Raw genomic sequence first — 17,895 nt, forward strand, 5'->3', positions numbered from 1 at the left:
ATTTCTATGACACAGCTCTATTGTCATAGTGAGGGCTCAAACACATTATCCTTGAGAGGTATATTTCTATTACCTTTAACTAAGGTCTTGGGACAAGGATTTTTTTCCTAAGGGGTGAATCAGAAAACAAAATTTTACAACAGAATAAAAAAACACCTAGGGGAAACGTATAAGAAATGAAGGTTTAGGAAAGATGATATATTAACCACATTTGTTTCCAAAATTACTCTAACGCTGCATGATAATTGAAGCATACTCTGAAAAATCAGCAAAAGGGGCACCACTAGGTTCTATACGTCCCTTCTCTTTTCAAAACCATCCCTTGGAGACAAATCATTCCCATATAACAAGCATCTCAGAAAGAACGATTTTGCGCCTGTTTTTTGTGCCTGTTTTGCTGGTCCAATGATGGATCTCTTAGACTCACCTGGAGGAGACACATGATTTGTTCAGGCAGTCAGTAAGCCAAGTCCCATGAGCAGGTTTCTACTGAGCATGTGTTACATGATAGGTACGATTCTAGGTGCTACCTTGCAACCGATGTTTTTAATATAGTACATCATAGTAACACCATCCAATTTCCTTTTATATTTCTACGAACAGATGTGTGTTTTTTTAAAACTCGAATTTTTGTGGTTTTTTTTTTTTTTCATGTTTACTTATTTTGAGAGAGAGAGAGGGAGAAGTGGAAGGGGCAGAGAGAGAGAGAGGGAGACAGAGAGTCCCAAGCAGGGTCCGCATTGTCAGCACAGAGCCTGACGCAGGGCTTGATCCCACAAACTGTGACATCATGACCTGAGCCAAAATCAAGGGTTGGATGCTTAACCAACTGACCCACCTATGCACCCCTGAACAGATGTTATTTTATGAAATCATTTAAAAATGTTATTCTGGTGCCTTACTTCTAACAAACACTAAGTTCTATGTGCTAAAAAAGTAAAACTCAATTATGTTGCACTATGATGGTCCCAAAGTTAACACAGATATTTTTCACAGTTAACCTGAACATATTTGGTTAAAGCAAAACAAAACAAAACACTATTATTAGAAAGACAAGTACTCAATGAAGAAAAATGTCCACATGATGAAACTTACTAATTTGTAAATATTTTTAGGTTTATAATTGACCTTTACCAGCAAGTGAAACTGTATTTAATACACATCATAATAAATACCTAATATATGATAGTGGTAAAGTTTCCTACCTTTTCTGAGTTTTCATTTTCTCATTTATAAAATAAGGAATTTAATTTGAAGACTGTTCCACATTCTGATGTTAACGTAATTCTGTGATTCTAAAAAGTAAGCTCCTGAAAAAGGATAGGGGCCCCTAAGATCTGTTGACAGAAAATTATTATTTTCCAGGTTTCCTTTGCCAGGGACTATTCATCTAATGTGTACATGTCAGTTCCTGGCTTGATCAGAGCTGCCATATTATCTACTGTTAAGAAGACATCTACACTGCCTCCCTGATTTCTGCCATTTGTCCTAGAGGCTGAACTGCTTTCATTTCCCACCCACTTCTGAATTTGATGTGGGAGCCAAAGGCTACAGACCAAACGTTTGTGTCTCTCCAAAATTCATAGGCTGAAACCTAATCACCAATGTGATGCTATTGAGGTGAGGTCTCGGGGAAGTGATTAGGTTTGGATGAGGTCATCAGAGTGAAGTCTCCATGATGGAAGTGGTGTCCAGAAAAGGGGATGCTGAGAGCTTTCTCTCCACATGTGAGGATGTAGTAAGAAGGATGTCTGTAAACCAGGGAGCCAGCCCTCACTGAAACTTTACCATGATGGTCCCCTAATCTTGGACTTCTAGTCTCTAGACCTGGGAGAAATGTTTGTTGGTTAAACCACCCAGCCGGTGGTAGTTTGTTACAACAGCCCAAACCAATGAAGACACTGAGTAAGAAGGGGAAGGAATTTGGAGGAGCCTCCATAATGTATCAAAAATGAATTAAATAACAAAAATTACAAAAATGCCCAAACTACAGAGATTCAGGGGAAGAGGGCAAGGTGGTCTGTGTTCCCTAGAAAAGAAGGTGCACAAGCCATCTTCACATTTGTGACCATCAATATTAGCCTTGGTGATCATCTTTATCTATTTATTGAAAATTTAAAAAAGGTTATAAACACTAATCTCAGGAGAAACAGTATTATGTAGGAAAATAAAAATTTTAATATTTAAGGGGCACCTGGGTGGCTCAGTCGGTTAATCAGACCCCTGATTTCGGCTCAGGTTATGATCTCACAGTTCCTGAGACTGAGACCCATGCTGGGCTTGTGCTGACAGAGCAGAGCCTGCTTGGGATTCTCTCTCTCTCTCTCTCTCTCTCTTTCTCTCTCTGTCCCTCCCCCATGCCATTCTCTTTTCTCTCTCAAAATAAATAAAGAAAATAAAGAAAAATCTATTAAAATAAAATACTTAAGAAAGAACAACAGTAATCTTAATACAATCATACAATCATAAGGGTTTTTTTTTTTAATTTTTTTTTCCAACGTTTATTTATTTTTGGGACAGAGAGAGACAGAGCATGAACGGGGGAGGGGCAGAGAGAGAGGGAGACACAGAACCGGAAACAGGCTCCAGGCTCTGAGCCATCAGCCCAGAGCCCGACGCGGGGCTCGAACTCACGGACCACGAGATCGTGACCTGGCTGAAGTCGGACGCTTAACCGACTGCGCCACCCAGGCGCCCCCATAAGCGTTTTTTTAGGACTACATAAAAAACACGTATGTCAGAAATTGCCTGTCAGCATAACTTGTAAGTAAAACAGAAGAACATCTAGGGGCACCTGGGTGGCTCATTTGGTTGAGCAGCAAGCTCTTGATTTCAGCTCAGGTCATGATCTCATTGCTCACGTTGGGCTCCCTGCTGTCAGACCCTGCTTGCTATTCTCTGTCCCCCTCTTTCTCTGCCCCTCCCCTGCTTGTGCATGCATGCTCTCGCTCTCTCTCTCTAAATAAATAAACTTAAAAAAAGAACATATAAAATCCCATTTTCTCTTCACTGTATTCTATATCTACATATACTCCACGATATGTTCAAACGGTAGGCTCCGCAGTGATCAGAATGTTGATAGTAACGGGCAATACTGTCGTGTTTGGGTGCTTGAATGATTTTACACATACATTTCATCTGAGTATCTCCCACAGTTACAGTCCCTGCTGTATGCATAGATTGCTGTATCTGATAGCATATAGCAAGCATCTTCAACAAATGCACTGCACATCACTTTTGAACTACAAAAAAAAAAAAACAGTTTTGTAGATGTGGTCTTCCTACTGTTCATTGTCTGGAAAGTAGGAAGTCTTTTGCTTCTATACTAATTGATGCTTGTGAACTGTGCTTTACTTTGCTATTCTGTATTCTAGAACACCCAATTCTATGATGACAATAACCTATAGCCCACAGTTGACATGGGAGAAAATGTAAGCAGATGGGACACATCTGTTAATCATAAACATTTCTTCATTAGTGTCATCATCAGATTTATGTGTACCGTGTTTTTGTGAAAGGCTCTGACAGTGATCATATTTAATCTGTATTTTAAACAGTCAAGCCACTGGCCATTTTTCATAGAGGTGGATCGATATGGACATGTAATACATATGCATTTTGGGTGGGGGGGAGGTCATGGTGGCTCCCTGATGTTAATCATGCAAGGTCAGTCACATCCAAATTCTTCCAACAGGGTGCTAAGTACATATTACCTATTCACCTAGCACTGGGATATGGGAAGATGGCATAGGATGGTGGAATCAAACATTGGTGAGGTAAAAGAAACAGAGGTACTAGCCCCAGCCATGCCACTTACTTTGGTGACCCTGCACAATCCTGTACCCCAAACCCATCTATAAAAGAAGTCGAAGACCATGGGATACAGGGATGAAATTCTATGCAAATGCCTGTGGTAGAACTCAAAATATGGTAATACAAGTAAACCAAATTATTACAAATGATTATACTGCAAAATATCAATGTTCCCCAGTGAAAAATGTATTATTCAGTTCAAAACCTTGACTTACCATTGAGAAGATTCAAATTACAGGAAAAAAGAGCCAGAAATATTTTTCTCATTCATTTTTCTGCCTAGATCTCAGCATTTCTTTGAGGATGTGAGTGACTTTGTATGCAGACAAGCATTTTTGAAACTGTTATAGCAATGGGGTAATGAAGACATGCCCATATTCGTACCTCTAGACTAGAAAGACCTGGTCCATGATTCCAGGTTTGCTTCTCCCCACAATTTCTACTGAATGACCCGAGGCAAAGGCCAGGGCATGGGCAAGAGGAGGGCAGGAGGGCTCCGTGAAACCATCACGTGCTGTAAATCCTCCTTACCGCTGGAAGCCACTCTGCACAAATACAGTTTAATAGAAACCATTCTTGCAAGTGAAGGACACTGGTCTTATTTCCTCAGTTATTAATAAAGTAAACACCTCCCTACAAGATGCCTATGCAACCAGAGGAAATAAATCATGCAGCAGTAAAATTATTCTCACATCACAAAGATTCACGAACCAAATAGCATGCCATGTCCAGGAGAGACTAAGATTCACTGAGAATTTCAAAGTCACAACACCTCTGTGTGTATCATGCCCTTTAGGGCATGACCATGTGGAAAGCCACAGGGCAACAGGTGGTCACCGATGTCAAGAAGGGCAAGGAAAGGCTGGGTAACAGATGATGGAAGGCATTAGTGGATGGATTGTAAAAACAATTTATCAACACTAATGATCAAATTTAATAGAACAAAAACAAGAGTCTGGGGACATGGGAAATTCAACATGACAGTCAGATCGAGGCGACTGAATACAGATACCAGTTATACATTAGGTTTTGGCTTTTTCTTTCCTGATTTGGAACATGTGTTGCGCTTTGCTTCAGACTGGTGATCGTCAACCCCAGGCACACACTGGAATCACCTGGGGAGCCCCATATGCAGGGCCCTACCGCAGACCAATTAAATCAGAATCCTGATGTAGATCAGGAAGTTTCTAAAAACTCCCCATGTGACTCTCATGGAGTGAGGGCTCAGACGCTGCATTTAGACCTGTTTTTCAAAACAGCAGCTAGCTCTCTCCCTATTATGTGACAGATTCTCTTTTAAAAACTCTCCCACTCTGTAGAAGAAAGTAGTTACAGATCCCCAATGCCCAAGGCAATGCTGAAGTTGAACCAAGGGCATCCCAAACCCAGGACATTTGCAAAAACAAAAAAAGTAAATTGTATCCTCAATGTGCCTGTAAATTTTTAGGAATATCTAAGACTCTGTTGAGGCCAGAGCTTAGATTTTATATTGTGTTCTCTGAAGTAACATTAACACAAATATCAGGAGCCCCAAACTATTTTCCATGAAAAATTAAGATTTCTAGAGATTAATCAAAGATGACAGGATAGTGTCATTTTTAGGAGGCAGCTAATGCATTGTGGAAAATGCCAATTAAAAATGTCTGTCTCATCAATTACCATACACAGACCATCTTGATGGAGTTAAATACCAAACAACTGCTAGCTAAGAAAAATAATTTTCAGTTTCTCACATCAAGATTCTAAAAGAACTGGGAAGTGGGATATAAAGGAAGAAGCAAAGTCAAATACTGATGATCAGGGTTGAGCACAGTTCTCATGGGCTGCAACATCTCTTACAGTAGCAAGTACAAACTTTTAGAGAGAAGAAAATGGTAAAGATGAATTTGGTGCATGCAATCTCAGTCCTCTGCTTACATTCCTACTTCCTGGCCAGGGATGTTCTCGCAGGGAGAGTAGCAGATGAGAAAACAATGACATCAAGGTAGAAGGGTGAGGAATCATGCAGAGGGTCCAAGACTATTGAAGAATCCTCCAGAACATATTCCTCAGTTGTCACCATGTTGTTGAATACGGGGAGAGGACATTTGGCCATCTTCCATTTTCCCCAGAAGTAGAGGAATAAAAACGACCATTTATTTCACTTGTGATGACAAAAAGGTAAGAGGATTTCAAAGTTATAGAGTGTCATGCAAATGTGACATGGCACAGTCACTGTGACACTGAAGAAGAGGGAAGAGAGGAGGAGAGGTCATACGCACAGAGGAAAGGTGGGCATGCGTGAAGTGGAAGCCATGATGGAATGGAACAGATACACAAAGGGGTTAAATCATGAAGTTAGCTCAGCAGCAAACTAAAATAAGTATATAATTAATCAAACCAAAACAAAGTCAACTCCAGGATCCATAAGGAAAGAGGGGTGGGCAGGAATCAACACTAGTCCCGGTAAAGAGTGAGCATCCTGCAGATCAGTGCATAAAAGGAAGAAACAAGAATGAAATTGGAGAATGCCACAGGTTAAGGGAATCAAACTCAGAGCCTAAAGAAGCGGGTGGCATTCTGGTTAGAGGGGACAAGTCACTTAATCCCATGCATTCTCTCAGAATTCCCACGACCGTGGACAAATCTGTGAAACTATCTGCCACGCAAAATACGTATGGGGGAATTTGAAGGATTGGAAAACAAGACACACAAGTTATGACTACGCTAAAAACGTATGCTTAAACACTTAAAAGTAGAAGATAAGTTGTTAATTTCTAAGCTGAGGCTTTTCCCCTTGTGGAAATTCAAATTATAAAAAGGCCTACAAGCGTGTGTGTGCACTCGCACATGTAAGCGATGCTCTGGGTATTTCTCCAGAGGAAGGGTAGGGAAGAGCTCTATAGCTGGTACTTTAATATCCTGCTCTGAAAGTACTTTGACAACCAGATCTTCAAAGCAAGATGGCTAAGCAGAAGCGAAGGGAAAAAATACAGAAAAATGTTTTAAAGGTCTGCGAAGAACAGTTCGGTTATCTAGAATTCTTAGTAATCTGATAACTTATTAATAAAGAAGGAAAGGAACAGAGACAACTCAGGACATCAACCTTCTATCAGCAATGTGACACTGACCCGGACCCCCGGGCCCCTTCCCAGGGGGCGTGTACTCCTGCCTCTGGAGGAGACAGAGAGTTACCATACCTGCAACCAGAGCCTGTCGCCCGCCACAGTCCGGCCGATGGCACTGCACTGGAAGGTGGCAAACTGGCCGGCATTGACTTCCACGTTCTGAATCCGCAGGAAGTGGGGAGTTCGGGCTACATGAACAGAGAGAATTAAAGGCATTAAAAGAGGACATTCGTAACTTATCTGTGACTTTTTGAATCTATTTGCAATTTTGGGCCTTCCCATTTTGTTTACCTTTGAAAAAATACGGCTTTTGCTTATAAGAATGCTTTTGAGATTTCATTATGATTGTAAAGGGTATCATCGAAGATTTTGGTGTGCTCTGAAAGAACAGAGCAGCCAAGCATTCTGGGATAGAACCAAGAAGACAGAGGATATTTTATTGTTCCTGCTGTGCAAATTATCATAACTCAGCAGTCTTCTTGTAATAACAAATCTGTATTAATAAAGATTACACTGAAGCCTAGTTGATGTTTTGAACAAAAACATATTAGATATTTATACTAGCAACATGAAAAGAACAGTAAGAAGTTAAATGATGTTGTCAAGGAAACTTTTTGAGCTGAGTACAAAGCTGTGCGTAATATATATTTTAATACAACTAATTGGTATGCAGTATTCCCTATGTAATACTTCCCAACTACCAAAAATACTATCCCCATAGACGGACTCTGTGGAATTAGGTTGGGACTGCCACAGCATGGCAGTTTCTGCTGATTCTTACTCCCAATTCAAGAGAAAAGAATGATTCCAAATGCTAAACAACATCAAGTCTCATACAGTGTCCATGGGGGACAGCCCTGTGAATAAAGGATAATTCTATTTGATCTGAGAAGCCCAGACCAAATTTCTGCAACACACTGAATGCGTGTGTTAAGGAACTGCAATGACAGGCCAGGAATTGCATTTTATGGTATCTTCTATTTTTGTTAGGAAAAAGTCTCTTATCACAGCAATGACAGTATAAAACCAAGGGTCTGGGAAGGGGGAGGTTAAGGGGTAGAAAAAGAAGAGAACAGGATGCTGGTATTTCTGGGAGGGATGGATAAATATTCTGGACAATAACCAGAATAAACTTATTATGCCAGCTTTTCCCCATGGTCAATGTGTCTTTAGGCCATGTCTAGACACATTCAAAGAGTCGTGCCCCACTACTGAGAGCCCAAACGTGATAAACTAGCACTAATATTAGCCTGTGCAGAACAAAATTAAGAATGGAAGTGGGTTACTACTCAAGAACAAAGAGAAATGCATTTTAATATCAATAACGCACAAGGAAAAAGCCCATTTTACTAATGTGGAGGCCACCAGTAATTCGAAAACTGCATTCATGCTGCTTAGCATGCAAAATGTCCTAAATAACTTCTGAAAGAGCAGTATAACCATGGGTCATTGTTTCTAATACAAATACATTAATTTAATGTCCTCTGACCTATTTTTCACTACCTTAAATTATCCTTGGCCAAGAATAACACGATGCCATGGTTTTTAAAGACCTCTGTAAAAAGTCCCTAAGACAAATTTCTCTTCTAGCCTCTGTTCCCAAAAGAGCTGAAAGAACTTTGGTTTTAGCAAATGGAAAAAGGTAACAGGTTTTGAGTATCACGGACCAGAATATTTCCCACGGAATATGCACAAGCGTCCCGTGAGGTAGGTATTCTTTTCCATTTTGCAGATGGGAGATCTCATGGGTACTTGCCTACCGAGTGTCAGAACCAGAGCGCGGACAGTTCCAAAGCAAACGCACAGCCCACTATGGCACTGCCTCTGCGAGCCTCCCACCTGCGTCTGCGTCCCCCATGCTTTCCCACTGAGAGTGCCTCCCTGCCTCACTGTTGACACGTTGGCTTCTTTCATATTATTTAAATTGAGTTTGTATTATTCAGTGAAACTGAATTTACATTCTTTAAAATTGTTTACGTGCGGGGCGCCAGGGTGGCTCAGTCAGTTAAGCGTGCAACTCTGTCACGATCAGCTCAGTCACGATCTCACAGTTCATGAGTTTGAGCCCCGTGTCGGGCATGGCGCTGACAGCATGGAACCTGTTTGCGGTTCTCTCTCCCTTCCTCTCTGCCCCTCCTGTATTTTCTCTCTCTCTTTCTCTCAAAATAAATAAACTTTAAAACATAAAAACATAAAATAAAATTATTTACTTGCGATTTCAACTTCTGTAGAATTCTTCTCTCCCAACCTCACCTCTGACACAAACGAGCAAACTTTGCTACACAAAATTGTAACAATTATTTTCGATTTACCTACATTAGCGGTTCCCAATATTAACAGGGATCATTAAGAATTTGAGATCTGACTAAATAGGACTACACTGAAAGCCAGAAAGCTCTTTGCTTGTCAAGAAATCATATTAAGCAAATGGAATATTCTACTTCGAAGCCAACACAACACATCCATTATGGTACATCTGTCATCACCTGGAAACTTTTTGAACTGTTTTTCGCCTGTAAAATAACTCTAAGCACATTGCCCCTAGCTACATGGACATCAAACTACACCACGTACAAAGCATTCGAAAAAAAGAAGAAAAATACGGAAGTAGTAACTCCTCTGTTCGCTGGTGTGTGTAGAGCAGATTTTAGCTACTTCACAGGGTTTCGAAGGTAGCTCATCGGAAAGGGTTATGCTTTGCAGCCTTTAATGACACACACACACACACACACAACTGCCCTGCCCTGCTGGCTCCTGAGGGAGCTGTTAGATCCATTTCCTGTCAACCTTCCCGAGACATTGGTGGAGCCCTTTGTTCAAGGGGTCTGCCAGTCACACAGCCTCGGCCTGTCTATAGAAACTGCTCTTCTCAGTTTATCAGCAGGCCCCTAAGAGGCCCAACAGCCTTCTTTCCTTCCTCTTCCTGACTCGTCTCCCAAGGGAAAATGCTTTCGGCCACAGTGATTTTTTTCCAAAACTTCCTCAAAAAACTTTCAAAATTCTACTTTCAAAACCCTTTTCCTTCAGCTTTTTCCTTTGTTCATTCTTCTTTGGGCTCTACCCTAAATGTCGATTTGTCTCAGATTTAGAACTCTGCTCACTCCCCTTTTCCGAGGGTATGTACTGGTAGGTGCCGCCTGCTCCGATGGAGTTAACGTGAGGCTTTTCAAAACGAGGAACCTGTGACCAGATCACTGAGCTACACTCCTGTTAGCCACAGAGAAAAGTTCTCCATTTTGGGGAGCCTGGGAGGCACTCCAGTTAATTGGGTGCCCCCACAAGGGCAGGCAGGCCCCTCCAGAGTCAAACCTGACCACACCCCAGATGGAGGGCATCCACACCAAGGAAAACAACAACAGCCATGTACTCCCCCTCGGTCAGCTGAGTGTTGGAGCCAGATCCACTGATGGGGTCACACCAACATGAAAACTCACAAGCCATGTGTGCACAGAGGCTAAGAAATACTACAGGGAACTGTTGTCCTAGGAACAGATTGTGTGTGTGTGTGTGTGTGTGTGTGTGTGTGTGTGTGTGTGTGTGTTTTAAATCAGAACCTTCAGTCCAGTGACTGAAAAACTGGGTCACAGGAGAAGTAGGGGCAATTGAGAATGATAGCTGACTTCCGATTTTATGAGATGGACCCAGTATGCAGAAACTCCAGACAGCCATGCTCCCTAAGAGTAAAGAAGAGTTTTCTAACACTGAGACTGACAGAACATGGTATGAGCTGGCTAGTGTGGGAGCCATATGTGGAGACAGAGTTTGCAATTGGCTGGGCAGAGAGGTAGGTAGACTGGGCACCCCATTTGCGACCTCTTCCCCCATTGCCCTAGTAGCGCTTCACCTGCAGCAACGGGGACCTTGCTTTCTTTGTCCTTGGATATTTTGGGTATGAGGGTTGCATCTTTTGCACCCTCTTTGGAGACAACAACTCTTGCGTCCATGGATAAACTGTAAAAAGGCTTATGGCTTGAATCATATTTAGAATGAGTATACTCCCTGAATCTGGGTTAGAATCCCAGGCTTCCTTGTTTGGAAGGTGCCTCTTGGGCTGGAAGTTCTTCTGTCCAGTTTTGGTTTTGGCCTCTCTCCTCTTCCTATTTGATCCTTCCTCTCACTGGAATTGCTCAGTCAGCTGAAATGCCCCTTTTCAAATCTCTGATGCTTACATGCCCCACCAGTGTGGGGCTCACTCTGTCTGCTTCCTTTCTTGTGGGCATGCCTTTATGAAGGATAATTTAGAACTGTGATGGCTCCTTTGAGAAAAATCTCCCAAGCTGGCTCCCACATACACTGAGCACCCCCACTTTCATATTCCTGTGGATTGTTAAAGACAGATTACGTTGCACATTCGGATAGCAGGACGTCTCATTAATATTGCCCTCTCCTGTCCCTCTCATGGTCTCCTACTCTGCTCACCTTTTGCTGCAGGCCACTGTGGTAAGTTGGGTCTCTAAGACAAGGTTTTTGAGTGTGTCGCCATCTTTCACGATAACTTGCATTAAAGGGATACTACACCTGAACTGCTCTTCTGTAGTTTTACCCCCCAACCCCTTGGTTAAGCCTAGGATCAGTTTCAAGCCTGTCCTGAAAGTCTGCGAAGTATTTTGAGTATCATCGCTGGTATATCCTTGCATGGGTAAGCTTCTAAAAATTAAACATTTAAAATGCCCATTGCAAAATCTCCACGTGTTACTCATATATGTCCTAGACCTTGGATTCTCACCCTGCACCCTACCTATGACTCCTTCCTCTCTCCTTTTTGTCCCTCCCCACTCCCCAATGCCTCCAAATTTCTCCAAATCTCTCTGGTTTTTCTTATGCACTACAAGTGAGTGCACTACAATTTCTCAACCAGAAGGGCCAGTCAAGGTGTGTGGGACCAACAGAGCCCACTGCCCACTTTTTAAAAAAATTTTTTTCTTGTTATTATTTATTTTTGAGCGAGAAAGAGAGATAGACAGCAAGCAGGGGAGAGGCAGAAAGAGAGGGAGACGGAATCTGAAGCAGGCTCCAGGCTCTGAGCCATCTGCACAGAACCTGATGCGGGGGCTAGAACTAACAAGTCGTGAGATTACGACCTAAGCTGAAGTCAGACGCTTAACCAACTGAGCTACCCAGGCACCCCACCACCACCCACTTTTCCTCCTACAGATGTAGAAATGCAAGGAAGAGTCTGTTTCACATAGTAACGTTTGTCTTCCTGCTATAATCATTACAGATTTTCAGTCCTTCAAAGGCTTCTATACCTTCTGAGTGGTGCAAGGGGAAAGATAAAATACACTCAGTTTGAATATACATTTAGTTTGAAGAGTAGGTTTCCCATGAACTAAAATAATTTTCGGAGAATGAATTTCAAATCTTGAAATTTTGAATTTTATTCCTTATTTAGCATGGCAGGAGAGTTCTTTTGGAACACCAAGGGTGGGATATCATACAGTTTTCTTTTTCCTTTTTTAAACACATAATATGTTTCCAAACTGCCTGAGAAATAATATAACTCATTCTTCCCCAAATCTGAATGGCCTCCAAAAACACCTAACCTGGACCAACTTAATTTACATATTCTGCTTCCTAATATGGATAATATATTTAAAGAATGTCCAATATATTGGCAATCAATTCAATTTCTTCCTAGGATTTGTGATTTAAATAACTTATTTTTCACTTTTAGGAAATATTTTGAACAATAAATATTAAAAATAGAGAAGTATTTAATTTTTTAATCATACATAAATTTATCTCTAAGAAGCAACTTTTAAAATATGCATGCATTTCTGCACACTAGTGTTTTGTTTTTGTTTTCGTTTTTTTAATGTAATGTGTCCAGTAACTTGTTGAGGAGACATATAGCATGTTGACCTAAAGCCTGGGCAATCTGAGGAAGGCTGGAAACTGACCTTTGATTGACCCAGGCTAAGAGTGAATTCAGGAAGGTTCATAAAGATTATTTATTGCACTGGGGAAAAAGACAAATTAAAAGCCAAATCATGAGAACGGTTAAAAATGGGGTAGGAGTGGTGAGGGGTTAAATGAAAGTTAAAAAAAAAAATTCCATTGGAACCAAAAAGGAAGCTTCTAGCACCTGATAGAATCCTGGGAGCATATTATGAGCAGCTATGTTATTCATGGGTTGCTCTGAGGTCTCTGGTGGGAACTCTGGCTTTGCATTTCACTATCAGAACCACCCCTTGCCATTATGAAAACTGAACTCCATCTAATATGGTCTATTGGTATCTTTCTCCCCTTTTGAAGTAACCATACACTTAAAAAATTAACAAAATGTCATCAGCATTTTCCCTTGTTAAATATTCATCTAAAACTATTTGAAATTCTGCCTGATGTACATCAATCATTCTCAACTGGGGCAATCCCCATCCCCCGCCTGCCAGGGAACATCTGATAATGTCCAGAGACATTTTGTTTGTCACAACAGAGATCAAGATGGTAGGGGTACTACTGGTATCTAGTGAAAAGAGGCCATGAATGGTGTTAAACATCCTGTAATGCACAAAACAACCCCCACGAAAAAGGTCAATATTGACCACAAGGTCAATATGGTCAAGGCTGGGAAGTCCTGATACATACGGCCCAGACAGACAAAAGTTTACTGGATCATCCTGTACTGTTGAACATTTTGGTTTCCTATACATAATGCCAAGATAAAACTTTTCATAATTAAATCATCATATATACTTTCTGTTTCTCCCTTAGCATAAATTTTTAGAATCTGAATTTAATAAGACAAAAGAAATGCAGTTTAAAAAGGCTTTTGACACAAATTGCCAAACCGCTTTCCTTAAAGCATATAACAATTTGCATCTCTACCAGAAGGGTACACAAAAGTGCTCTTTTCGCCACCCCCTCAAAAATACTAAGTGTTAGTTTCTGTAATCTGTCTTGAGAAACTTATGAACTATATGTACTCTGCTCTATCAGTTAACTTCATAACAATAATCTGAATATCACAATTGTCACTAGTTCTGCCATTGATCTGTTCATCCACTGGAAGTCCACACTTGGAAACCTACTTTCCTAAGGGCCCTGTTTCCAGCAATGGCTAACTGCACCAAAAACAAAAACACAGGAAAACTCATTTATCAATACAATCTGCTAATACTTACTGCCTCCAGTGGGCTGTTTGTTAGGATATAACTTACATTTTTAATTTGGGGGCCAAAGATATGATCTTTGGATCAAAGGTTATCACTTTTCCTTTAGAATTGTTTTGGTCTTCAAAACAGCTTTCTGAAAGACTGCCAGTGCGTATTACTCACATGGTAAGGTTAAAAGTCCAAGGAATTTATGCCTCTGTCCAAACTGTATTTTGGGAGGGCCCTTCTCTGGAATGGGTTGACTGTCCTTAGTTTGGGAAAGAGCATTGCTTGGTTGAGAAAAGGACTGCCAGAAAAAATAATCTGGCTAAGATAATAAAAGCCACAACTCAAATGGAAACCAGATGAACACATGCAAACTCATTAAGCATAAACACTTTTATAAGAAACTTATCCTTCTCAGATTAAACATAATTAATTGACCTAAGTGGAAGATAGTAACTCATCCAACAGGGTGCACAAGACAAAGGAACTGTAGAATTCTATTTTCCAGATCAGTTCTTCCAAGAACTTCATGAAAGTCAAAATTTCTAATAATGGCATTTTTAATTTTTTCAATAAATGCTAAAGGCCTATATAATATTTCCAAAGTTTTAAGATGTATGGATTCTCCCTGTCCAGTGATATGAATTCTAGAACTGTTTTTGATTGGGAAGGCCAATCTTTCTTAAGATTTGGATTTATGCCATGTGTGTTCAAGCATTCAAGCATCATTATTTTAGCCCCTTATTACCTCTGAACAGAAGCAAAAGTTCCTCAACCCAAGCCTTAATGGACACACACACACACACACACACACACACACACACACACATATATATATATATATATATATGATTTTTAAAACAGGGATTTTATTTTTAAAAAGTACCTATTACATAAGGTTGGGGAAAAGATTAAACAAGATGATGCCAGGAAGGTATTCTGTATGCCTGGTACCCTCAAAAATGTTCATTACTGTTTAAAATAACTAATCTACCACTGGAAACTGGAAAAGATCCCAAGAAAAAAAGTCTCTGCAGCCAGAAAAGTTTTGCTCCCATGCTGAGCTGTATGCTCTGAATCCTGCCAAGCTATCTTAATTGTAACACCAGGTATAGCACCATTAGAGTAGAAATTTTCAATGTATCCCATATTCAAAAAGAAAAATTCTCTCTCTCTCTCCAAATTTATAGGCCCATTCGTCTCCCGGATACCCTTTCAAAATGCTATGCCAGCTTTCTTCTAAAATCTGCAGGATTTCTAGAAATGAAATATCTTCCATGAATATCAAACAGGAGTTTTACTACAACTCTCCTATTTTCTCATCTCTGCCATATTCTGTTGCTTATTATTAAGAAAGCAGTTTTTAAAAGAACAGAGGTTTTCATGTATTAATTGACCTCAAATCAGCCTTTGATCCCAAAGCCAGAAATTATTGACCAAGATGCAACTCTTTTTGGAGATGTTTCATATTATTGATCCTTCAAAGTCTGCACCAAAATGCTAACAACAAAATCAAAGAATGGTAATTTGCGAGATCAAAGTGCAAGCTGAAGTGGGGCAAAAGAGGGCTGGGTTCTAACCCTTTTTTATTTTCATTTGCATTTTAATGTAATGACATAGGTAGAAATGAACTGGAGGCATTCCCAAAATGCCAGACAAAGTAGTCAGCTCCTTTCTCTGTGTACTTGTCCTCAAACAAGGAAGCTAGTGCTAAGAACAGAATGGTACTGCCCACACTGAAAAACAGTACATTCTGCAAACATTTTTCTTCTTTTAGTTTTAAGACAGACATTGATAAATTGTAAGAAATCAATGATTTTAGCACTTAATCTGCAGCTAACATATTCTAGTGGGCCCATCAGGATGCGGTGCCTAAAAACAAGAACGATAATAACAGCTAACTTTCATTGGTCTCTTAGAATGTGCAGCACTGTCCTAGGTTCATTATATTCACTTCATGTAATACATGGCAGGTGGGTTTTTGTTTTCAATCTTTTTCATTATATTATTATGTTTTTGAATTGGAAGAAAAATAATGGAGCACGATTCTGTGTAATTTTTAGAATTTAGAATTCAAGGTATCATATATGCAAATCACTTTGCACTTAATGTGTTATATGACAACATATAAAAAAGACCATACACCATAACCAAGTGAGATTTATCCTAGGAATTCTAGGTTGATATAACATCCAAAAATCAATCAGTATAAGGCACCCTACCAACCAAATAAAAGACAAAACCACATGATAATCTAATGGATGACAGAGTTCATGAAATGGCATATTGATATTTTAAGATGAAAAAGTATATGAAAATGGCAGTAGTAAAGAGATCACTCTGATCTTCCCACACCCTTTGCCCCTGAAATGGGCCATAAAATTCTACTGTGATAGGTACCCTCCCTATACCAGAGGACAGGAGCTTCCTTATAAAGTAGATTCTACCATACATTAGAAATAAGTGACCTATAGAATAGGACATTGAAATTACAGAATTAGAGGGGAAAAAAAAGAGTGAAGAAAGCTACAGGGCTTATAGGGCACAATGAAAAAAACAATATTCATATCATGGGAATTTTAGAAGGGAAAGAAAAGAGAAAGAGACAGAAAGTGTATTTAAAGCAGTAATGGCTGTCAACTTCCCAAACCCAGGATAAGAAAAAAACACTTAGATGCATGAAGTCCAAGAGATACCAAATAGGTTGAACTCAAATAGGCTACACCAAGACCTATTAAAACTTACTGTAAAAATTAAAAAACAATTAAAAACATTAAGAACAGCAAGAGAAAAGTCAGAAGTCACATAAAAGGAAACCCCCATAAGACTAGTGGATGATTTCTCAACATGAACTTTTGAGGCCAAAAGAGCATGGTTGATATACTCAAAATATTGAAAGAAAATAACCGCCAATCCAGAATTCTATGCCTGGTGAAGCTGTCCTTCAGAAATGAAGGAGGGATAAAAGACTTCCCTGAACAACAAAAAGCTGGGAGAGTTCATTATCACCAGAACTACCTCACAATAATACCAAATGGACCACATCAAACTAAACAACTTTTGTACAGCAAAGGAGACCACCAACTAAAAATTAACCTACTAAATGAAAGAAGATATTTGAAAACGTTATATCGAATAAGGGTTGTATTCAAAATATGTAAGAAAGTCATACAACTCAACACCAAAACAAAACGAAACAAAACAAAACAAAAAAAACTAATAATCTGATTTAAAAATAGGCAGAGGACCTGAATAGGCATTTTTCATAGAAGACATAGAGATGGCCAACAAACACATGAAAAGATGTTCAACATAACTCATCATCAGGGAAACACAAATCAAAACCACAGTGAGATACTATCTCACATCAGTCAGAATGGCTAGTATCAATAAGACAAAAAATAACAAGGGTTGGCAAGGATGTGGAGGAAAGGCAACCCTTGTGCATTATTGCTGGGAATGTTAATTGGTGGAGACATTATGGGAAGAAGTATGGAGTTTCCTCAAAAATTAAAACAGAAATACCATAAAATCCTGTAATGTCACCGTTGGGTATTGACCTAAAGAAAACAAAAACATAAATCTGTAAAGATAGAAGCACCTTATGTTTACTGTACCATTATTTACAATAGCCAAGATATGGAAGCAAAGTAAGTGTCTATAGGTAGATGAATGGGTAAAGAAAATGTTCTATTCCATAATGGAACAGAATATTACTCAGCCATAAAAAAAAGAAATATTGCCATCTGTGACAATACACATGGGTACATAGAGTATTATGCTAAGTGAAATAAGTCAGACAAAAAAAAGACAAATTCCATATGATTTCATATATTATGTGGAATCAAAAAAAAACCAAAACAAATAAATAAATA

The 17,895-nt window shown here is 39.7% G+C and overlaps 1 protein-coding gene across 10 annotated transcripts in view; it reads right to left on the minus strand.

The window, feature by feature from the left end:
* The window catches only part of PTPRM (protein tyrosine phosphatase receptor type M), a 796,726-nt gene that overhangs the window by 438,797 nt on the left and 340,034 nt on the right, over positions 1 to 17,895 (minus strand). For all 10 annotated transcript variants that reach the window (XM_045459381.1, XM_045459379.1, XM_045459380.1 and 7 more), the window contains exon 5: positions 6,993 to 7,108. In XM_045459381.1, the coding sequence (XP_045315337.1) occupies positions 6,993 to 7,108 (116 nt within the window). The remainder of the gene's footprint in view (positions 1 to 6,992; positions 7,109 to 17,895) is intronic.

Source organism: Leopardus geoffroyi, chromosome D3, assembly GCF_018350155.1.
Source record: "Leopardus geoffroyi isolate Oge1 chromosome D3, O.geoffroyi_Oge1_pat1.0, whole genome shotgun sequence".
Lineage (NCBI taxonomy): Eukaryota > Metazoa > Chordata > Mammalia > Carnivora > Felidae > Leopardus > Leopardus geoffroyi.